Genomic DNA, 24315 nt, shown 5'->3' with positions numbered 1-24315 from the left:
CCTTTTGCGCCATGGTTCTCAGCTGTCTCCACATTAGAATCTCCTGAGGAACTTTGGAAAAAATGCTCCTATTCAAGCCCCACCTTCCATTAGTCTGGGGTGGGTTCAGCCTGGGTGCTGTCATTGTAAAAGGTCCGCAGGTGATTCTTATGTGCAGTCAGAGGCGCAAACTACGGATTTGAGAGTTCCCACGCTTATTACATCAGGGAATCAGAGCAAAGGTGACCAGATACCAGGTATGAGGAAATACAGAGGGTCAGCATGTCCCAAAGTTCTTCCAGAAGTCTTGGGCTCCCTCCACGCATCGCTCTCTTAGGAGAAAATAATGGCAACGGCTCACACCATAGTACCAGACACAGTGCCAAGGGCTTTCTGTGTTACCTCACTGAGTCCTCACAACCACCTTAGGAGGTACTATCATCACCCTCATTTTACAGTTGAGGAAACTGAGGCATCAAGAGGTTAGGCAATCAGTCCAAGAGTACACAAGGGCAGAGCTTGGATTTCAACTCTGGCATGCGGCTGTCAGCCATTATGCCACATGCCCTGGCTGCCAATCGTCAAACCTGGTACTGCTCTCAGATGCTCCCCTCCTTCTTGGAAGGGCCCTCATCCCATACTCCAGGTCTGGAGATGTGCTGGAGCTGACAAAGTGGTGTCACTTAGTGTGCGTTAAAGTGTGCTTTGTCCTAAGGGGGTCATTTGTATTTGAGGGAACTGCATTTGAGGGCTGGCACTCATCTTCCAGAGAAGACAGACAGCTGCCACGGTTACAAAATGGTCTCTGGTCAGACAGACCTGGTTGCATCTCTGAGCTCGGCCACTTAGTTGACAGTGGCTGTAAACAAGTCTCCCTGGTCTCCTGGTGTGTCAAGTGGGATATTCACGCCTAGCTTCCGGAGTCATGGCAAAGGCCTGGCACAGAGAGGTGCTCACTGCACACGCTTCCCAAGGCTCCAGCCGACCCCTATCAGAAGAGTCTTCAAGGGAATGCCTCGGACCCTCTGGCAGTCTGGTGCTGCCAATGGTCCCTTTCTCAGAAAAAAATGCTTTTAAATGCATTAAATAAATTACCTAGAATTACAAAGGAAACTGACTACTGTATACTGAAATGTAATTTACAATCTAGGCATATGTGCTTCTTGATTAACACATTCACTCTAACAAGATCTAGCAGTGGGTCTAATGACTACCATAATTTTGAGGTAGTGATGAGCATAAATGATTTTTTTTGAGATACCTGCAACAACTGTAATGTGATATGAAAAGAGTTGTAATTCTACTGGTGACAGTCACAGAAGCTGCTAATAGCACTGTGGTTTATTGCTCTGGAGACAGGTCTGCCTGCTCCTCTGTTCATTAGCTGTGTGACCTGGGCCAACCTACTTAGCCCCTCTGTGCCTGTTTCCTCATCTGTAAAATGGGGGCTGCTGTGAGGTTGCAAGGAATTAATGAGCACACGTAAAAGTGCTTAAAGCCTGGCCTAGGACACAGCAGATGCTCTTTAAGTGTTAGCTCTTACTGTCATCTACAAATGGGCTTCCATAGATCAGAGCGCAGAGTTCATTTATCCAAAGCCCACCTCCAGCTAAGTTCCTCTATCCCCAACACCACGCGTAATGCCATGGCATTTGTATTCTTTTGGGACCTGGGATCTTTAAACGTCTTCTTTAAAACATTGCCAAGGCCAGGTCTTCTGAGGCCAAGAAGGAAGCTCCTTTTTAGGGACTGCCTGCCCTTGGGCTTCCCCTCGACAGAGTCCCCAGGGCCTCTCTCTGTAGCCCCAGCCGTGACCTCATCATCCACTCCCCTGCTCCACCCCAGCTGCCCAAGGCACTGCAGTTATGTAGTTACAGACCCTGCCATGGCCCCGGGCTTCCCATTTAAGAGTCTGGAATGCACCTACAAACTTCTAACAAGCTAAAGGGTAATTTGGAAACCTGAAGCACTCCCTAACTTATTGCCGTTGTCATGGGTCAGGAGGGGGTTTGGGAGGATCAAAGCCATCCCTTCACTGTGCAGATGTGACAACTGAGACCCAGAAAGAGGCAAGGACTTGCCTGAGGCCACATGGCAGTTTGCTGGCAGCGCTGGGCCGAGGATCCAAGATTTCACTCAATCAGTCCTCCTGGGTTGGAGCAAAATCTCCATCTTCTTTGACCTCTCCTTCCTGCCCACCATCTGGTCAGGTGACAGTTTCTGTCAGTTCCATTTCCTCTTAAACATGTCACCAATCCATCGGCCCCACTCCAGGCCCCCACACCTGCCTGGGGTCAGGCCCTCCCGCCCTCCACTCCTCACCGCCTCCCTGACTCTAGTCTGCTCTCCTGCTTGAACCTTCCTGATCCGTGCCTCTGTCCCTGCTGCATGCCAAGCATGTCAAGAGCTAGGAGGAAGCTTATGAGCCCAAGCTCCTCACACACCACCCCACTCCACATCCTGCCATGTCAGAGAGGAAGAAACTGAGGCCAAGCTAGGGGAATGGAGCCGGCCAAGGTCTGACAGAAAGCAAGAGGGAGAGCTGGCACCAAAACCCAGGTCAAAGGGTTGTGGAATCTGAGTTCTAGAAAGAAGTTTCATTTACTGTTATTCCCATTACATCACTCACCTCTCAGAATTATACCCCCAAATCCTATTGTTTCAGGTAACGACTGGAAATATTGTTTTTGTCAGGACCATAATTGCTACTTCCCTTTCCATGCGCTCATTTTGGAAAAAGCAGACAATACTCTATGTCCTTCTCCCACTTCTCCCCAAGGCCCCTAAGGTAGGCCTCCAGTATCTGCCAGCCGGAATTTCCTCCTTATCTGTTCTAGGCATGGGCAGGCCCTACCTGTTCACCAGCCATTTTCACAAGTATTTCTACTGGCCTGGGCCCAAAATCAGTTTGCCAATCTCATGTTATTGGATTTCCCTGTTGCCTTGAATCTCCTAGAATATACTAGACTGTGTCTGCCTCCTCTCTGCTGCCCCAGCACCTGGTAGCAGTCCTGGCATAGAATGGACATTCAGTCTTTCAGGAATGAATGAATGAATGAATGGCAGAAGATGCTGGTGTTGCAAGGGATAAAGAGAGGAATAAGACATAGATGGTCTTGCCCTTCAGGAGCTTAGAGCTTACTTATGAAGACAAGATCTAGAAAGTCATAGAAATATGTAAATAGAGAATCAGGTAGCCATGGTTGACTTGCCCTGCAGGCAGAGCAGGGGCCCGGGGCACTGTAAGCAGGCTAGAAGGCCAAAGCAGTTGAGTGCAAGGGCGTGGCAGGACAGGTCATGGAGGCAGCATCTCGGGTCAAAGGGGGCATCAAGCTAAGTGTCAGGCTATAATAGGGTTGGGGGGAGTTAGGAAAACCAGATGTGGTTTCCAGGAACTAGAGACACCAAGGTAGTAAAAGCAGGTTCAGAGTGGAGAAGAAAGATTCTGGAAAAATTTCTTCAAGGCCTGATGTGTAGCTGCAGAGCCCTGTCAGTAAACCGGAGGGGAAAGGGATGAGAGACAGGAAGGCAGGGGGTAGATGAGAAGTACCTGAAAGAGAACACAAGCAGTGGGAAAGGAAAGACAGAGCCAGGGCCAAAATGGTTAAGGAAGCACTTCCATCTGGTGACTGAGAAGCTGATGATATCGCCACTGAAATGGGCAATCATTGGAGGGGTGGGAGCCTTAAATCTTCTCACTCCTCTACTTCATGTATTCACTCACCAAACATTTATTTACTCAACACCTAGGACAATAGCCCTCAACTCTGTGTGTGTGTGTGTGTGTGTGTGTGTGTGTGCGCGCGCGCGCGCACGCGCGCATCTGTCTACACATTCTAACCTCTAGGGAACACTTGAGGCCTCTCCTGCCCCTTCACCTTCAGGGAGGACAAGAAAGGACATAAGAGGCTTCTGGATCTTTGCTACTCAAAGCGTGGTCCATGGACCGGCTGTATCACTATTACTCGGGAGCTTGTTAGAAAATGAAGAATTTCAGGTTTCACGCCAGACCTTCTAAAACAGAACTTGCACTTTGCATCTAAAACTTTAACATACACAGTATCATCTAGGATCTTGTTTGTCTATGCTGCTGGCCCATGCATCACACATTGAATATCAAGGAACTAGGACACAAAAAGGGGCCACTGTGCTGGGGATGGAGCGTTTAACGGGAGGGACTAAGGGAAACTGAGTAAGCTAGGGGATGGGTTTATCTGTGGGGTGCCCTTCAGGCAGGTAGAGAAGTAAGTTCCCAAGCACCCCCTCCCCAGGACCCTAGAAAGCTGTTCAGCGCTGTCTCTGGTCTGGATCAAAGGAGTCCTGGTGGCCCCCACATAATCTAGCCTAACTGTAGCTCAACTCCAGCAGGGTGAAGAGGCCACATGGTGGTTTGGGCCCAGAGCCCTGTCTCAGAATAAAACATCCTCTGAGCAGTGTGTTCTTTGAGGACTTAGCATGACGGTCTGCAGCTGGCTAAAGAATCAGAGTGTGAGGCTCCCAGCCAGCATCTTTTCTCATCAGAAACACAACTAATGGAGGGTAAGAGAGAACTGCCCCCAGCTCATGATTTCGTTGGGCTAACAAATCCTCAAGGAACTATACCAGGTAAGGAAAGTATGGGTAGTTTTTATTTTCTTCTTTGCACTTTTATGTTTTTCCCACAATCAATCTGTATTAGTTTTAAAATCTGTATTTAACAAAGGCTTTATTTCAAAAACCAAATTAATACAAAGAAAAATCATGGCAACATACAAGTAAGTGCTGACTTGTGTGGTGTAGATAATTTATTGTATGGGGATTTGAGGGAGTTTTCCAAGGTGAAAGACAGAGCAAGGGGATGGAAAAGGGGCGCCTAAGATCGCCAGCCCCTGAATCTTGGACTGCAAAGCTGCCTAGCACTGTCGGCCCTAACCCGGGTAACTGGATTCATTTCCAGAATCAGAGAATCTGAGAACTAGAAGAATCTGAGAGATCACAGGGCTAACCCTGGCCTTTTCTTCTTAGAGGAGGACACTGAGGGCTCTGAACCTCGGCACAGGCTCTTCTCTCTGCCCGTATCGCCTGCCCCTCTGCGCTGTGTGCCTACCTAATCCCCACTCCTCCTCAGACTTGGCTCAAACATCACATACTCTTGTGGGTTAGGTGCTCTCCTCTGTTCACAAAACATTCTATGCATTCCTTGATCATTCATTTGACAACTTACTGAGCCCCTACTGTGTGTCAGGCACAGTTCTAAGCACTGGAGACACATCAGTGCCCCAAAATCCCTGCCCTAGTGTGCAGTGATTAAATCAGAGCATTTATTCATTCAGCAAATATTTATGGATTACCTATGTGTGGGGCCCTGTGTGAGGCATAAACTGTTTTAAGGTCGACATTAATGGTTTACAGCTTTGGCCTCCTCCCTTCCCCCCACAGTCAGTGCCTTGTGGACACAGTGAATGTTTTCTGAATGAATAAATAATGAAATGGCCAAGGTCACACAGCAACCTCGAGATGGTGCTGTTACTGAAACCCTGGTCCCCCGATAGCTAGAGCCCTTTCTCCAGCCCTCCATTGCAGTCAGCCCAAACCTTTGTAACCTCCATCAGAGGGGAGAAATAAAGGGCTGGGTCCCCGAGGCAGATCTGTTTGGGAAAGGGCCGACCCACCCTCTCAGGGACCCTCTCTGGGGAGAGTGGGGAAGTTGTCAGCTTCCAACAGCCCTGCTCAAAAGCCTGGGGCAAGCAAGAAGAGGCACTCTCCAGCAGGGTCCTGCCAGCCCCTCCCTCTGCACAGGGTCTGATCATTTGGAGGTACGTCTCATTTCTGTGTTAAAAACAAGGGTTTTTGTTAGAAACAAAACCACCACTGGGACTGCAGGGACATTCCCCACCCACCCCCAGCCCTGGGCCCCCGGATCTTTCCCTCTGAGCCAGAGGCAGCTCCCGCCTTTGGCAGCTGGAGCGGTTGCACTGCAGCGCCCTCTGTCGTGTGCTGGGCCGGCTCAGCCGCCGTGCGGAGCTGGGGAGGAACGCGAGCGGGGGCCCGGCCGCTTCCAAGGAGCCTCCTGTTCCGGCGGTGCTGAGGGACCGTGACTCATCCCGCCGGCTGCGCCCGCACCGGCCGCCCCGCAGGCTCGCAGCCTCCGCACGCGCCTGGTGACTCACCCAGACGCGCGGAGCTGCTCTACGCACGAAAAGCAGCCCCGGGCGGCCTCCCGACGGCAGCGGCGCCGCAGCACCTGCTCTGCCAGCCGGTGTGTCGTCTTGACTGAACCCTCGCCCTATGGAAGCTTCCGGCGCTGGAAGCCCAGCTCACCTCCACTCTCAATGAGTCTTCACCTCTAACCTCAAATGAGGGTCGTTTTGTTACACAGCCTTAACAGAGTGGGGAACTGAGGGCGAGAGAAAGGTGAAGTGAGGGCCAGGGTCAAGCAGCTAAGAAGCAGAAGAGGGACTATATTAACCAGTTATCTCTGACTCCAAAATTCAAGGTGTGTTTTCCAAAGCATCAAGCTGCAATGTCCTCCTAACCGCCCTCCTCTCCCCTCACATACACAGGAAGGGAAGGTTGGACCACATCATATAGGACCTTGAAAGTCAAGCACTATAGTAAACATTTACTATTTTGGAAATAAAAGAAAAGCTATAAACGACATTTAAGAAGAAAGTCAGGTGGGTGTTGGGCTTGATTCTGTAAAGATGTTTTATCACCGAGCAAAGGACATGATCAGAGCTTTAGTTAGGAAGATGCACCAAAGGAAAATAGATCAGAGAAGTGACACTTGAGGTAGTCCAGTGGTGCTCAGTAGGGTCTAAATCTGAGGTCATGAAACTGGGAAAAAAAGGTACAGATCCAAGAGACATTGGGGCAGGAAAAGATCTAATGATACACCGGATTTCAAAAAGTGGGGTAAGTAAAATACATAGCACTTCCTACCTCTCCTAGGGTATTTACCACAATCAATTTTGCCTTCTTTATTAGAGTGATATTCTGTTGGCCTTGATAGATGCTAAGATCCATGGAGTGATGCTGGTGGCTCAGGTCACACTCCTGCCTTGGAGACCATGACCTTGTGGGGGCAGAATATAGATGTCTGGGGGCTGTGTCCATCTGGTCAGCTGGATGGAACATAGGTGAGGGCAGAGCTGCTTGCCCAGGCAGTATCTGCACATGCCAAAGAACCCCTAAACAGCCCCTGCTTCCTCCTTGAGAAAAGTTTGGAGGGCTCCAGCTAAACTCCAAGACTACCTCATGCTACTAAGTACCCTTCTGGGCCTATAGTTTTCTGGAGCACCTGAGTGGGTAGGTTGAGTCGTTCTGGCAGCCCTGAGGCAGCCCGACCCTGAGGCCAGGCATCAAGACCTGTGCAACTGGCTGTGAGTACCTGCTGCCAGCTAGTAACACTGAATGAACACACCACTAGGCAGAAGCATGGCTTTATTGCAATAGAATGGGCCATTTTTATACAAGAGTAAATTATCTAGGCATCAACACCCCACCAAGACAGAAACTCCACAGAACTGAGGAGTGTTATGTTGGCAGTGGACCCATAGGTAGCCAGATCCATCTCCAAACCCACTCTGTAGTCTATCCAGAACATCAGGCCCTATAGGCCCAGCTACTAACCGAGCCCATCTTCCCCTAAATACCCGATGTAGATGGACACAATGAATGAGAGCACCCTGCTGAGAATGGGTGGTTCCATAGTTCCTCAGGATTCAACCCCATAGACACCAGCATGGAATAGGGAGCCAGTCCTAACTCCTGGTACTTCCCATCCTTCACCATTCATACTTGCTGTCATCCTAGGCTCTCCTGCATAGAAAATCATGACCCTGCTGTCTCCTAATGTTACCATGGGCTGCCTTGTCTACTTCATCCACTCCTCCCTTCCTTGAAGTCCAACAAAGTACGTCATCAAGCCAGAGTTTAGGGAGTTTTTTGTTTTTTTCCTGACAAGGAAGAGGTGTTGCCGCCACTTTGGGAGTGCCACTGAACAACAGACCTAGTGCTCAGAGCCCACGTTTCTAATAAATATCTATCCTGGGAGCCTGAAGTGTAGGCTTTCACAAATACGCAGAAACACACATGTGCGTGTGTGTGGAGGGGGGGCTTGTGTGGGTTCTTTAGCTCCTAAACATCTTTCATGTGGGCCCCAGTGTTCTTTATGAAGGAGGAAAAGTTGTGTGGAGAAAAGGAAAAAAGAGTCAACTCTCCTTAACTTAATCTATAAACTCATTGTCATCCCAATCAAATTTCTACAGGAATTTTTCATAGAACCTGACACACTGATTCAAACACCCAAATGAAACAGAATATGTACAAGAAGAGCTAAAACAATTTTGGGGGAAAAAGGACAATGAAGGATGATTTATTATACAAGGTATCAAATCTATAGTAATTAATAGGGTGTAATACTGGCATAGAAATAGACAAGTAAATGAGTGAGAGAGAACAGAAAGCCCCCAAACCAACTTCTGTAAAGATATTAAATAAATAACATAAGTGGCATTTACAAGCCAGTGGTGAAAGGATGGATTATTCAATAGTGTTGGAAAAATTGGCTTTCCATTTGGAAAAAACTAACTTATATCCTTACCTCATACCCCACACACACACGCACACATTCCAGATAGCTCAAACAACTAAATATAAAAAATAAAACATACCTATAACCACAATGAGAAATATGCAGATATATATATATATATTTGTGACTTTGGCGTAAAGGAATTCTTTCTAAATAACACACATACACAACACAAAAGCCATGAAGGAGTGATTGATAAATATAAATCTACATCAAAAAAATTTCTTAGACAGAAGACACCATCAATAAAGTTAAAAGACAAATGATAAACTGGGGGAAATATATTACTAGCAATATGTGTGTTAGAGAAAAAATTGATATATATAGAGAGAATTTCTGTAAATCAATAAAAAAGGTGAACAACTCAAAAGAAATATGGCAAAGTATATGGTCAGTTGATTCAAAAGGAGAGTTACAAATAGCCAGTAGACATCTGAAAAAATTCTCAACCTCTAGTAATCACAGAAAGGCAAATGAAAACAACCATCAGATACCATCTTTCATCCATCACATTGGTAATGAAAAGTTTTAGTGTATCAAGTGTTGGTATGTAGGTAAGCAAAACTGCTATTCTCATACACTGCTGGGTGGAGTAGAGCCAATATGGGTAGGAATTTGGCAACGTATATTATTATGTAAAGTGCACATCCCCTATTACCTAGCAACTCCACTTCTTATTGTTTATCCTAAAGAAAGTCTTGCACATGTAGACAAATGTTTATTGAATGGATGCTTATTGAAATATCAGTCATCAAAATTTAGAAACAACCTCAGTTTATCCAATAGGTAAATAGTTAAACTCTGATAAAAGTCATACTAATAATGTAACATTTTAAAAGAATAAGTTAGGACTTCTGCTTCTGGGAAGATGGAATAAATATACTTTTCCCTATTCTTATCACTAAGTAAAACCAAAAACTAAGTATAACTAAAAACCCTGAACATTATAAATAAAACAAGCACAAAAAGACTCTGAAAGGTGGAGAGAAGAAGGCACATCAGCAAGAGACCTCAGGACTCGAGGAGTGACATGATAAGTTCCCTGGAATCCTGTTTTGCCTCATATATCCCAGAGTTGAAGCTCAAAAAGGCTGCAACCTAGAAACACCAGTGGGTGCAGACAAAAACAAAAACGAAAAACAAAAGCCTGTCTCTCTAACCAAAGGACCAGAAAAGGAGGTAGACTAGCAAGACAGAAAATTTTAGACAATAATTGCTCTACTCCAGCCAAACACCACAGGAAAAAAAAAAATGTGGTCCCATCCCCAACCCCACCTGCAAAGGAAGGGTTGAAAACGTAGACTGCATCTGCCCTTGCTAAGCTGAAACCAGGTGCCCTAAACCTCGCTACTGAAGTGATGTCAGAGAGGGCTGAGTGAGGAGCTGGGATAGACCTACTAGACAGAAAATCAGTAAGGACACAGAAGAACTCAACAACACCCTTAACCAACAGGATCTAATTTGACATTTATAGAACACTCCAACAACAGAAGAATACACATTCTTTTCAAGTGCCCATGGAACACAGACTATGTTAGGCCATATCTTGTGCCATAAAACAAACCCCAACAAATTAAAAAACAATAGAAATGAAATGGAATGTATTCCATGACCACAATGGAATCAAACTAGAAACCAATAATAACAGAAAGATAACAGGAAAATATCTAAACACTTGAAAACTAAATGGCACACTTCTAAATAATCCATGGGTCAAAGATGAAATCTCAACAGAAATTTAAAAAATACATTGAACTGGGTGAAAATGAAAATACAACATAGCAAAATTTGTGGGATGCAACCAAAGCAGTGTTTAAAGGGAAACTTATAGTATCAAATGCTTATAATAGAAAAGAGAAAAGGTCTCAAATCAATAACCTAAATTCCTACCTTAAGAAACTAGAAAAAGAAGAGCAAAATAAAGCCAAAACAAACAGGAGAAAGGAAAATAAAATAAGAGCAGAAATCAATTAAATTGAAAACAGGAAAACAGAAAATCAATGAAACAAAGAGCTGGTTCTTTGAGAAGATCAGTAAAATTGACAAACTCTAGTAAGACTTACAAAGAAAAAAATGAGAAAACAAGTTACTAATATCAGGAATGAAAGGAATATCACTACAGACCCTTCAGACATCAAAAGGATAATCACGGAACACTAAGAACAACTCTACACACTTTGAGAATTTTGATGAAACTAGACAATTCCTTGAAAAACACAAACTCCCAAAACTCACTCAATAGGAAACAGATGACTTGAATAGCTCTATAACTATTAATAAAATTGAATTCATAATTTTAAAACTCCCAAAAAAGAAATCTCCAAGTACCATGATTTCACTGGAGAATTATGCCAAATATTTAAAGAATTAACACCAATTCTACACAATCTCTTCCAGAAAATAAAAGAGAAAATGCTTCCCAACTTGTTTTATGAAGCTAGTCTTATCTTGACGCCAAATCAGATGACAGTCACACACAAAAAAGAAAACTACAGACCAATATCCCTCATGAATATAGAAGCAAAACTCCTCAACACAACATTAGCAAATAGAATTCAGTAATATGTAAGAAGAATTATACACCATTATTAAGTGGGGTCTATTCCAGGGATGCAAGACAGTTTCAATATCTGAAAATAAATCAATGTAATCTACCATATTAACAGACTAAAGAAGAACAATCACATGATCATATCAATCAAGATCAAGAGCAGAAAAAGCTCTTAACAAAATCCAACACCCATTATGACTTAAATAAAACCCTCTCAGAAATAGGAGAAGAAAGGAATTTCCTCAACTTTAAAAAGAGCATCTACAAAAAACTTTTAGGTAACACTAAACTTAATGGTGAAGTACTGAATACTTTTCTTCTCAGCCTGGGAACAAGGCAAGGATGTCTGCCCTCACAACTCTAATTCAACATAAGGCTGGAAGTTCTAGCCGGTACGATCAGGCAAGAAAGGGAAATTAAAGGCACACAAATTGAAAATGAAGAAATAAAACTGTCCCTATTTGGAGACGACATAATGGTGCTATGTCCCAAGGAGTACAAAACAATTTCTAGAGCTAATAAATGAGTTCAGCAAGGTTGCAGAATATAAAATAAGCATATACAAATAAATTGTATTTCTATATACTGGCGATGAACAAGTGGATGCCAAATTAAAAATATAATACCATTTACTCAAAATGAAATACTTAAGTGTAAATATAAGAAGACATGTATAGGACTTGTATGCTTAAAACTACAAAATGCTGATGAAAGAATTCAAAGAAGACCTAAATAAATTGAGAAATATACCGTGTTCATGGATTAGAGACTCAAAATAGTAAAGATGTCAATTCTTCCCAAATTCATATACAGGTTTAGTGCAATTCCTATCAAAATTCTAGGAGGATATTTCAGACATAGACAAGGTTATTCTAAAATATATATGGAAAGGCAAATGAAATAGAATAGCCAAAACAATTTTGAAAAAGAAGAATAAAGTGGGAGGAATCACTCTACCCAATTTCAAAACTTATTATGTAGCTACAATAATCAAGACTGTATGGTGCTGGTGGAGAGATAGACACATAAATCAATGGAGCAGAGTAGAGAACCCAGAAATAGACCCACACAAATAAGCCCAACTGATTTTCAACAAAGGTGCAAAAGCAATTCAATGGAAGAAAGACAGCCTTTTCAAATGGTGCTGAAGCAGCTGGACGTAGGCAAAAATGAACCTTGACCTGTGTAGTGGGTTGAATGGTAGCCCCCAAAAGATATGTCCATGGCCTTATCTAGAAAATAGGTCTTTGCAGATGTGATTAAGTCAAGGATCTTGAGATGAGGAGATTATTTTGGATTATTCAAGTGGGCCCTAAATCCAATGACAAATATCCTTATGAGACAGACACACAGAGGAGAAGATACACACAGAGGAGAAGGTGATGGGAAGACGGAGGCAGATATCGTAGTGATGTGGCCACAAGATAAGGAAGCGCAGGACTACTGACAGCCACCAGAAGCTGGAAGAGGCAAGGAAAGATCCTTACCTAGAGCCTCCAGAAGGAACATGGCCCTGCTGACATCTTGATTTCAGACATCTGGCCTCCGGGACCATGAAAGAATGAATTTCTCTTGTTTTAAGCTACTAAGTTTATGGCAATTTGTTATGGCAGTCTCAGGAAACTAATACGACCTGTCTCATACTTTATACAAAAATCGACTGAAAATGCATCACAAGCTAACTTTCTTGTGGTGATCTTTTACAATATATACGTGCATCAAATCATCACGTTGTACACCTTAAACTTATACAACATTATATGTCAATGATATCGCAATAAAGCTGGAAAAAATGCATTGCAAATTTAAATGTAAAATGTAAAACTATAAAATTTTTAGAAAAAGGCAAATGTTTGGAATCTAGAGCTAGGCATATAAGCTAGATCTTACACTTGACAATCAAAACATGACATGAACAGACAATTCATTGAAAAGGATACATGAATGGCAAATAAGCACATGAGATGTTCAGTCACTTGCCATTTTAATGCAAATTAAAACCACAATAAGATACCACTACACACCTATCAGAATGGCTAAAATAAAAAAAAAAATAGTGACCACATCAAATGTTGGTAGAGATGCCAAGAAACTGGATCCCTCACACATTGCTGGTGGGAAGGTAAAATGGTATGGCCATTCTGGAAAACAGTTTGGCAAGTTACTTTTAAAGCTAAACTTGCTGCTACCATATGACCCAGCAGTTGCACACTTGGACTTTTATTCCAGAGAAATGAAAACTTCGGTCCACATAAAAACCTGTTACATGATTGTTCATAGCAGCTCTATTTATAACAGCCAAAACAAAACAATCCAGATGTCATCAACGGGTGAATGGATAAACTATCTGTGGTACATCCAAGCCATGGAACACGCACTACTCAGCAATAAAAAGGCACAGACTGTTGATCCAGGCAACAGCATGGATGAATCTCCAGACAATTATGCTGGCTGAAGTAAACACACAGTTCCTAAATGTTATATACTGTATGATTCTATTTACAAAACATTATTGAAACGACCTAAATTTAGAATGGAGAACAGATTATTAGTTGCCAGAGGTTAAGGAGGGGGTAGGGGTGGGAGGAAAGTGGGTGTCGTTATGAAACGGCAACTTGAAGGATCCTTGTGGTGATGGAGCTTTTCTGTATCTTGACTCTCTCAATGTCACTATCCTGCTTGTGATAGCGTACTAGGGTTTGTGAGAGGTCAGCATTGAGGGAAGCTGGGTGAAGGGTATATGGGATCTCTCTGTATTATTTTTCAAACTACACGTAAATCTATAATTATCTCAAAATAAAAAGCTAAATTAAAAAAGGATGAGCTAGGTCCACATGTCCTAACATGGCAAAGTTTCCAAGATATATTGTTCAGTGAAAAAAGCAAGTTACAGACCGGTCTATATGGTGAAATACCATTTATTTTTAAAAACCCACCCACAAGCAAACTTTGTATACACAGGAAAAGATTTGGAAGAAGGCACTCTACGCTGGTAACAGCGGTTACCTCTGGAGAGCAGAGCTGGGGAGGGAAGAGGATTTTCACTGTGGCTGGATTGTTTGATTTTTTTCACAATGAGAATATCTTATATGGTACTCATATAGTAAAAACATTATCCTGGACACAGCTGCAGTGTTCTAGGAATTCAAACCTTTTTTTTGCTTGTCCTGATCTGACCTATCCCTGTTTCACCATCCATGTGGCCAGGGGACCCAGCTCACGCCCACTGCCCTTGAGCCTCAAGGAAGTGGCTCCTGAGCCTACCTAATCTGGAAACAGCCTCACTAGCTGATTACCTCTGAGGTATGGAAGCACCACCTGGACGGGCCAATGTCCCTATGACTATGAATCTACCCACTGCTGCCGACAGCTTACAAAACACACAGGAAGCTCAGCCCACACTAATCAATGCGACAACAGTTTCCATAAGGGTCAAGTCAACAAACTGTGATGCAAGTTTTAACTCTGGGGGCAGCAAAGGTCTCCCCACCCTCTTGACCTGAAACATGACAGCAATTGAGCCTCTTTGGAGGAAACTGAGAGCGGCAGGTATGATTAACGATCAGATACCTACACGCAGCTGTGCCTGGTTGAGAGCCGACTTACTCTTGGAGGCCCCTGAGAGTGCCTTCATTCAGTCACTATATATTTACTGAGCACTTACTATGTGCCAGGCACTATTCTAGGCTCTGATAATAGCAGTGAATAAAACAAAATCTCTTCCCTCGTGGAGCACCCATTCTGGTGGGCGAGCAGACAATAGGCAAGACAAGTAAACAAATTATATGTTAGATGGTATTCAGTGCTATAAAAAACACAGCATGGAAGGAGGATATAAAGTTTTGGGTGCAGGGGGTTGAAATTTTGGAAATGGTGGTCAGAGAAGGCCTCACTGAGAAGGGAACATTTGGGTGGAGATCTGAAGGAAGCGAGGGAGCCAGCTACAAAGCTATCCAGTGGTTCTGGATATTTTCCATTTGCCCCTCCAGACCTTGTCCACCCTTCTCCACCCAGCTTTGTGCCCTGGCAGGCTGACCTGTATGGACTGCATCAACAGGTTCCCTTGTCCTCTGGCTTTGGGTTAGGTTTGACCAATGGGAGGCACCTGTAAGGAAATCAGAAGGAAAAAGAAAGTGAGATTTTTCATCATGGGTTGGCTGCATCCCTCTACCACAGAGCATAGCTCCTGTCAGGTGGCCCTCACCATACAGCAACCCTTCCCCAGTTCCCATAACCACTCTCTCCCAGGGGCCTGACAGATACACTGGGGAAAAACATTCCAGGCAGAAGGAAAAGAAGGACAAAGCACAAATGTGCTTGGAAAGCTTAAAGAATGATCAGACTAGTGTGGCTGGAATGGCAGAGGTGACGGAGGGATTGGTAGGAGATAATGTCAAGAGGTAAGGGAGGCCAGACTATGAGGGCTTTGCAGGCTACCGGAAAGACTTTGGCTTTTAACATGAGTGAGATGGGGAGCAATTGGAGGATGCTGAACAAAAGACTGACATACTCAAACTATGTTTTAACAGCATCACTTTAGGAGACTGGTGACAGGCAAGAGAGGATGGTGGCTTAAATTAGAGTGGTAGCAATGGAGATGGTGAGAAGTGGTCGGATTCCAAATAGGTTTTAAAGGGGGTGCTGAAGAATCCTGTTAACTAAAATGACCAGAGAAAAAGTCCAAACCCAAGACCAGAGACTTACTACCCTGCTTGTCATTGTATATCACTAAAAATTCTGTTATTCAGTAAGATTTCAGCATGACAATCCCAATACCCTACTACTTGTGTGGGACACACAATTCTAGGCCAAAGGCCAACCCCCAAAGTTTCCCCAGACTGTACCTGACTCCAGAACAACTCCAGAAAACTATCATCACGGACTTTCTAGCCAAGCAACCCCACTCTACAGCCAGAACTCTATAAGGGTCGTGTTGGGCGCCATTTTGTCCCGATTGGCTCCAGCCACTCTATCTCCATGGGCTCCTCCATGAGCTGGCCTAACCATGTCACATCAGAATTCTGGGAAACACTGTCCACACCTGCCCTGTCCATACCTCCTGTCCTCTGCTCATCATCACTCACAGGCTGGCAGCAGACAGATCACATCCATCAACCACTAAGCAGAGAGAGATGGGTCCCAGGGGCAGTCAGAACACAGTGTGGGCAACATCTCAGGTACCATGACTTTAATAAGGATTTTAAAATTTGCCGGGAAAGCAGGCAACCATCAACCATAGACAGATCATCGGAAAGGAGGGAAAAATAGAAAGCTTGGCCCCACGGGCTGAAAGCTCCAGCCTGAAATATCTCCTGGGAACAAAAGCACCCCGGCATTTTTTGGTGCACACTGTTAACTCTCAGGATAAGGCCTGTTGCTTCATATTCGTGAACCCCCAGCAAAGGCACCCAGCTGGAAAGTGGAGAACAGCACATGATTCTGAGGGCTCATTTCAGAGCCAGGAAAAACTGATGGTATTTTGTTTATGTTCAAAGAAATCAATCCAAAGAGATCAGCCCCACAGCCAAAGTCAGCAAGACCGGGGAGCAAATTGCTGCCAACCAAGGAGGGGTCGACCTGCACTGGAATCTCGGATCCAACAGTTTCAAGCTGTGTGCCCTTGGGTAAGATTCTTAACCCTCCAAGGACCTCAGTTTCCTAATCTGTAAAATAGGGACAATACCTACTTCATAGGGTTGCATTAAGGATCGAATGAGCTCACGTGTGTAAAATGTATGTGGCATAGCTTCTGGGGTACTAGCTGCTCACTACCTGTTGGTTTTCTTCTCATGCCCACTTTTCTTTGGCAAGAGCCTGGCCAGTCGTGTAGGGCAACTATGGGGTTCCAGTGGTCCCCGTGCCTTTACGAAGAGCTCTCTGAGGAATTTTCCAGCTCTTTCATGCCAATGCTGTTTTCTGCTCTTTACTGAATGGGCATCCTGGGTAGCTGGCATTTGATCCCAGCAGGACATGGTACCATGCACAGCTTGGCATTGAAGGGCACTAATGCCTATTAATTAATCGTACATTCAGCTGACCTGCCTAAGCAGCTGCTTTCATTTCCAGAATCCCAAATCTTATTCCACTCCAGGTTATTTGAATCCCTTATGTATGTAAGCTGCTGACGCAGACCTTTGCTCCCTGCTCTCCTCTCATCCTCTCAGCCTCTCCCCTCTGCTCCATACTGCTCCCTCTGCCTGTCCCTTGCCTTGTTTCTCCATCTTTTTCCTTATCTTCCCAAGCTCTTGCTCGAATCCTCATCTGAAGATAGTGCTTAAGGGGAGAGAGCAGTTAAAGGTGGCTCAGGTGGACCCATGGTCAGGCTTGGGGTAAACAATTCCACTTCCCCTTTGCCCTGTTGTACCAGCCCATCCCCAAGCCCACTTTCTGTTCATTCACAGGTTTGGATTACAAGGCAAAACGAGACATGGCTACCGCCCTCAGAGAACTCCTAGTCTAGTGGGAGAGACAGACAGCCCCATGGTGTATATGAAGAGCTGGAGAGGGGGTTGCAGAGGTGGGAAAGTGTCTGGTTGCCTCTGAGGGGTCAGGGAAAGCTTTACAAAAAAGAGGAGACTTGAACTTGGCCTTGAAGCCTGAGTATATTTTTCCAAACAGAGAGAGGGTCAACAGGCATCTCAGGGGAGGAGGTGGCATGGAGGAGAGAAGGGCAGTGTGTGTTTGGGGTTCTGTGCAGCCAGATGGTAAGGTCTAGGAGATAAGCAGCAATGAGTCTTGGAAGGAGAATCTGGAGCCAGCTCGCCAAGGGCATGCCAGGCTGACGGGAAGCTGGATTGCAGGGGGTTACAGTGCAAGGCTGAGGAGGCTGGATCTGGTGAATGTTGGGAAGGGACATGATGAAAGCTGTGTTTTAAGAAGATAATTCTGGAAGGCAGAGAGACCAGAAGAAGAACAGAGACGAGTTAGGAGGCTGCTGCAATGGTCCTGGCACAAGCTGAGGCCCGGAACTTGAGTGTTGACCGTGGGAATGGAAATTAAGTGGCAGAGAAGAGATACCTCTGGGGCCTACTTCTCCAGCTCTGGCCTTTATCCTGGATTCACTCTTCACCTTTCCCCGGTGCCTTCTCCCTTGACGATCTTAACGGATCCTGGGCCTCAACTCCCACCTCAATGTGGATTTATCCCAAATCCATATCTTGAGATCTGACCTCTCATCTGCCCCTGGGACCAGCTTCTGGCTGCTCTCTGGACATTCCCAGGTAACCATCTCATCAGCACATTCAAAACTGTCATTGTGGTGCCTGCGCTTCAGCCTTAAACCAGCTCAGGAGAACCGTGTACCTCAGCTCACCATTAGCCAGGGGCCTAACTCAGGGACTGAAGGATCATTTTACACCTTTCTAGGGCAGACATGATTTCCCAGTTCTAAACCACCAATTTATACGTGGACTTAGAGGACTCAACACATTCACACCTTGGGGATGGCCTTCCTTCACCCACTCACTGTCAAGTTCCTCAGCGGTGGCCCTCGGCCAGGGGTGGGCTCTCCCGGGCCCTGGAAGAATTTGGAAATGTGTAGAGGCCTTTCTGGTTGTCACAATGACTCCAGGGTACTAGTGGCACTTAGGGTCAGGAATCAGGATAACCATCCTGCAATGCTCTGGTGCTTCCCACACAGCAAAGGATGATCTCACCCTGAGCGCCAAGAGTGCTCTCACTGAGAACCACTGTGACCACAAGCTCGCTGAGGGCAGGGACTCCGTCTGTTTTGTTCTCTCCTTTGTTCCCAGCATGTAGCAGAGTGCACAGCACACAAGGGTGTGCAATAAATGTTCGTTAAATTAATAAATTGACTCATGCCTTCATGTAACCAACACCTACTGAGCACTACCCTTGGTGCTGGGGCCAGAAAGATGAACAGGACTTGGGCAGTGCCTTTGGACCTTAGCCAACTCTAGCTGGGTAGGGTAAAGATGATCTCGAGACGGAGGCTAAAAGTCAAGAATGCCTCACCTTCCATGACTACCACAGGGCCCCTTCCTAGCAAGGTAAACGTACTACTAGTTAAATGCTGAGTGGACAGTTCATTCATTCATTCAATCACCACTTGAATTGCACATGAAACTTCACAGCACTTTCTCAGACATGATCTTGCTGGAGTCAGGCTGGGAGGAGACGAGGGTCGGGGCAGGGGCTGGAAGCAGAGTAGGGGCCTGAGAGGTTCCTGCCCAGCTCGGGGTGGAACAGACAGCCCCAGTCAGACAGTCTCCTGGGATTGGGGTGGGGGTCTGGTGTGAATGGAAATCTGTGCCACATGGCCTGAATTGCAGGGGCCGGCCTCAGGCTCCCACAGCCCCAAACACTTCCAGATGGATTCATTTATAACTCCCAAACCAGAGGCAGCACTCGGCTCCTTTTCCTCACTCTCCTCCCCACTCCTGGAGCAAGCCTTGGCTGCCCTTTCCCACTCCGGAAACCAGCAGGAGACGGGGAATGTGCAGGACTGCTTAGCCGCGGCCACAGCCACAGCCGCAGCCTGGGCTCCTGGTCACCGCCTGTCCCCTAGGTGGCAATAGCAGCTCACTGTGTGGGTGTGCTGACTGAGCCTGGCCATACTCCTGCCTACCTGGGTCATCTGGGCTCTCTCAGGCCAGCTGCTAGATGGGTAGTGCGAGCCAGGCACGTTCACTCAGGCAAGTTTCCATTCCAGACCTGCAGCCACTTCATAAAGCACAGTCACACCCATGTCTTCTCATTCTCTGTCTCCAGGAGAGTCTGAGCTCCTCCCCTCCGCTTCTCCCACAGGATACTACTTCTCACTGTATAGGCTGCCAGAGGCTTTGGACATTTTCTAAATCAGGAAGCCAAAGCTCACGGGGTTGAGTAACTTGCCCAAGGTCACACAGGACGTTAAATAGCAGAGTCAGAAGTCTAAAGCCCCAAGCTCTATCGCTGATGCAAGTGCCTCCTAAACTTCAAGTTTCCTCATGTGTGAAGTGGGGCTAATGCTTGGGAGGTGGTCTGGTTAGAAGTGTTGGCTCTGGAAGTGCTCTGCATAGAGCATGTGCTGGTTCTGTCATTTGGCTAGCTGGATGACCTTCCATGAATCACTCTCCCCCTCGGTAACTCAATTTCTTTATCTTCTTTTAAGGATTAAAGAGATAATGACTTTAAATGGCTTAGCACAGTGTCTAGCCCAAAGTATGCCTACAAGAAATAGTGGCTGATGTGGTAGTTTATTGCTCAGTCACATCATTACAGAGCTCCCAGCCCCCATCTCTTGAAATATGGGCCAGGCCCCAGACAAATACTGCCGCATGACTCCTCACACAGAGAGAGAACTAGACTTGGGCTTGGAGAGATTAAGCGACTCGCTTAAGGCCATACTTGTAGGAATAGAGGAGGGGCTTGAACCCATTTCTAGGTGATTCCAAGGCTACGGATTCCATGCTTCCTATAGAGTCTAAAAGATAAAAGCCCCTACATGTGCCCTTAGCTGAGTCTCTGCCCTGTATCTCCAACGCCCCCCTGCCCACCCCCTGCCGCCCTATCTTGCCTCCTTTAGGACTGGCCCAGGAACTTCCTCCTTCCCAGAGGTTCAGCCCACCCAGGTGGCCCTAAGCAGGGCCTGTGAACACATCAGGCCTGGAGGAACCTAGTGGTCCTGGGGCTGAAGCCTTCCCCCCCTCCCTCCCCTCCTAGCCATGGCTGGAACTGGTGGTGGCTGGAGAGACAGGGTGTCAAAGAAGGGAGACAAAGATGCCAGAATCAAGCTTCTAGATGCACTATATTTGCTTCCTGTACAACCTCCTTGCCCTCAAAGTTACTCAGAACCAGTCTGGCAAATCCACCTCCGCATCCAAAAGTCCACACAAATTTTCCCGCAGCTGTTCAGCAACACATGACACCAGATTTCTGCCCCAGTAGGAGTCTTCAGTATTCTCACATTCCTTTCTGCTTGCTGCTGCGCAATTAAACATGCATAATTTCTCCATGTTTTCCCATCCGCACCACACGTCAGCACCACCAGTGCCGGCCTGCGAGAATGGCACAATCTCCGTGTGCATATGGGCAAGGGAACCAGCAGATGCTTCTTTCAAGTGAACGTGACTCACCAAATGGGCTCCAAATCCCATCAACAATTAGCTTCAATCTATCTATATTTCCCTCATCTTCTCAGTAGGCTGCTCAGGATGCTCAGAATTCCTGATAGTCGGTGAATAAGTGCAGAGCTATTTAATAAATGCCCAGCACAGAAAGGGCATTTAATACATGCTTAATCTCTATCCAAACAAAGTAACTCTAAGAGTTTGTGGACAAACATTACCAGGGAGCCCGAGGGGCAGCTCCTGTCTGCTTCCAGCACTGATGCTCAGGAAAGCTTCCTCATTGAACAAAGGTGCTGGCCCTTACCCCAGAAACTACCAGATCCACAGCCCCAGCCCTACTGTACAGGTTCTCTGGGCCTCAGTTTCCTCCTCTGTTGTTCCGAGCCATGTAACGCTGAGTCAGGTACATGGTACTTTCTCAACAAATGTTACATTTATAAAGGTTCACCTTGTAGTAAAAGTAAATTTTTACACATTCCAGAATCATCTAGAGGATGACCACTCTTTCAGGAAATTATTCTCTTAATATTTATGGAGCATCTACTGCGTACAGAGCAGCATGGAAGAAACAAAATACATTCAAAATAAAGTTCCTTTCCTCCAAGAGACTGTAATATAGGTGGACATTCAGGCACACATGGAATATTCCAGAATTGCAGAATGCCTTTTGGAGCCAGGCAAGTACTATAAATGAGTGAAGGAGGCCGGAGTAATACAAAAATAGGGAGTGGTGGGGACTGTGGCAAGCTGGAGAGCATATGCTCCATCTAAAGGGGAAGCTGCCACCCCAATTCAGCTAGCTACCATCATGTGGGAAGGCAGAGCCAATACTAGTAGACTTTCTCTTTTCAAAGAAGCCAGAAATCCAGATTGTAGGAAAAGATTGCTAATTTTTACATGTTAGCAAATAATTTTAAAAAGAAAGAAACCAGGTACAGACCAAACAAAACATATCTTTGGGCATTAGTCGGCCCACTAGCCACCAGTTTGTGACCTCTCCATAATGAGAGAGGATAAAGTATCAAAATAAGTGTTACTGACAATAAGTTCTGGAGGCGCACAGAGAAGGACGTGAGTCCCTTGGGCTGGTATGATCTGGAAAGTTTTCCTCAAGGTGGTAGACTTCAGACTGGGCCCAAAAGTGTGGGTGTGAAGCTGGTAGGCAGAAGTGAAGGGCAAAGAGCTTTTCATAAAGATGGAAGGGGGAAACAAGAAGGTTGTAGTCAGAGCTCAGAGGCAGCAAAGAGGTACGTCTGGCTGTTACGAAGACGTCCTGGGGGGAGGGGCAACTTCTGGCCATTGGTTGGTCTCAGTGGAGGAGGTTTCTCATGACCGGAATCAGGGATCTCAGCATGGAGGAAACAAGAGAAGATGGGGAATTAGTACTTGAGAGTCTGATTTTGAAAAGCCAGTCAGAGAGCAATATTAAACACAGACAGACAGATACCTCCACAGCAGGCATGGGAAAAGGACATTTTAGTTAAGTCCAGGGACTTTCTAGAATACAGCGATGTAAAACTCTGTGAGAAGAGCAAAAAAATAATGCATGATCCTGGCTGGTAAACCACAGTACAGTGAGACCTACCACGTAGGAAAGGGGGGCTCTGGCCCCATACAAGCACTGGGGAAAGGAAAAAATGAACAGGAGCTTTGAAAAAGCCAGCAATCCACAAAAATCCTGGAAACTATTTTAAAAACACCTTAGTAAGAGCAAAGGTAAAATATATGTCCAGAATTAAAAGCCCTAGGGATTAGAAACCGTTCTCCCACAGGGCTCTCTGGCAGACTAGGAGAGTGACTGAAGGAAAAAAGGCATCTTACCCCAGAGTGGAGAACGTGAGGACGTGTGGCGTGCAGGTGGCGGGGAGAATAATGTCGGCTCTGCATCAGATTATGTAACCACTAAAACAAGAGGCAAGGTGGTAAGGGTCATGGAAAGAACACAAGTGTGGTAGGCAGAATTATGGCCCTCCAAAAGATGTCCACGTCCTAAAGACCCAGAACCTGTGAATATGTTACCTTAAACGGCAAGTTCAGAAATAAGATTTGCAGATGGAATTAAGGTTGCTAATCATCTGACCTTGAGATGGGGAGAGTCGCCTGCACTTTCCCGGTGGGCCCAGTGTAATCACAAGGACCCTTATAAAGTAAAAGAGGGAGGTAGGAGAGGCAGAGGTCGAGAAGGAGATGTGACAACAGAAGCAAGGGCAGAGAGATGGACATGAGAAAAACTTGACCGGCCATTGCTGGTTTTGAAGATGGAGGAAGGGGACGAAAGACAAGGAAGGTGGGCAGTGTCCAGAAGCTGGAAAAGGCTTTTTCTGGAAGGCTTACTTACTGGAAAAGGAAACAGATTCTCCCCTAGAGCCTCCAGAAGGAATGTAGTTCTGCTGGCACCTTGAGTTTAGTCCAGTGAGACCCATTTCAGACTCCTGACCTCCAGAACTGTACGATAATGAATTTGTGTTACTTGAAGCCACTAAGTTTGTAGAAATTTGTTACAGCAGCAATAGGAAACTCATACAACTAGCTTTGGACTCAGACAGATGTAGGGCTTAATCCTGGCTCTACTACATACCAATTACTTGACCTTAGTCCAGTCACTTAACCTCTCTGAGCCTCAATATCCTCATCTCATTCTCACAAATGCTGTCCATAACACCTACTTCACAGAGTTGAGGTGAAGAGCAACTGAGATGATGAACATAAAGAGATAGCAGAGCCTGGCACAGAGAAGGTATCCAGCAATCCAGCAATGTTCTCTTCTTTCTCTCAATGCATTTGATGAAACAGTAATTAATACTTAGGCCCAGTGGTGCTCTGGTAAATGTTGAGCAATCGGCTCTCAAAAAAAAATGTATGCCTATATATATATATATATATATATATATATATATATACATAAATTTACTTATAATAATGTAAAGCACACAATTTATGAATAATAATGAAATATATAACATTCTTTATTGCAAATTCCGTATAGTCAATTGATTTTCATATAATGCCTTCATTGATTTTGCTGAACTCATATCCATAGCCAACCTACAGTTGCAACAGAAGAGCGAGTATAGCTCCTACATGGATGGCGGGTGATATTTTCATTTATGTTAATGAGTAAGAAGAAAGTGCAACAATAA

At 45.4% G+C, this 24315-nt stretch overlaps 1 protein-coding gene across 1 annotated transcript in view; it reads right to left on the bottom strand.

Moving 5' to 3' along the window:
* The window catches only part of NHSL2 (NHS like 2), a 228034-nt gene that overhangs the window by 126037 nt on the left and 77682 nt on the right, over positions 1 to 24315 (bottom strand). Inside the window, exon 2 of the mRNA XM_070257864.1 lies at positions 15142 to 15210. Coding sequence (XP_070113965.1) covers positions 15142 to 15210 — 69 coding nt within the window. The remainder of the gene's footprint in view (positions 1 to 15141; positions 15211 to 24315) is intronic.

Source organism: Equus caballus, chromosome X, assembly GCF_041296265.1.
Source record: "Equus caballus isolate H_3958 breed thoroughbred chromosome X, TB-T2T, whole genome shotgun sequence".
In the NCBI taxonomy this organism is placed as follows: domain Eukaryota; kingdom Metazoa; phylum Chordata; class Mammalia; order Perissodactyla; family Equidae; genus Equus; species Equus caballus.
This window is presented reverse-complemented; position numbering and strand designations above follow the sequence as displayed.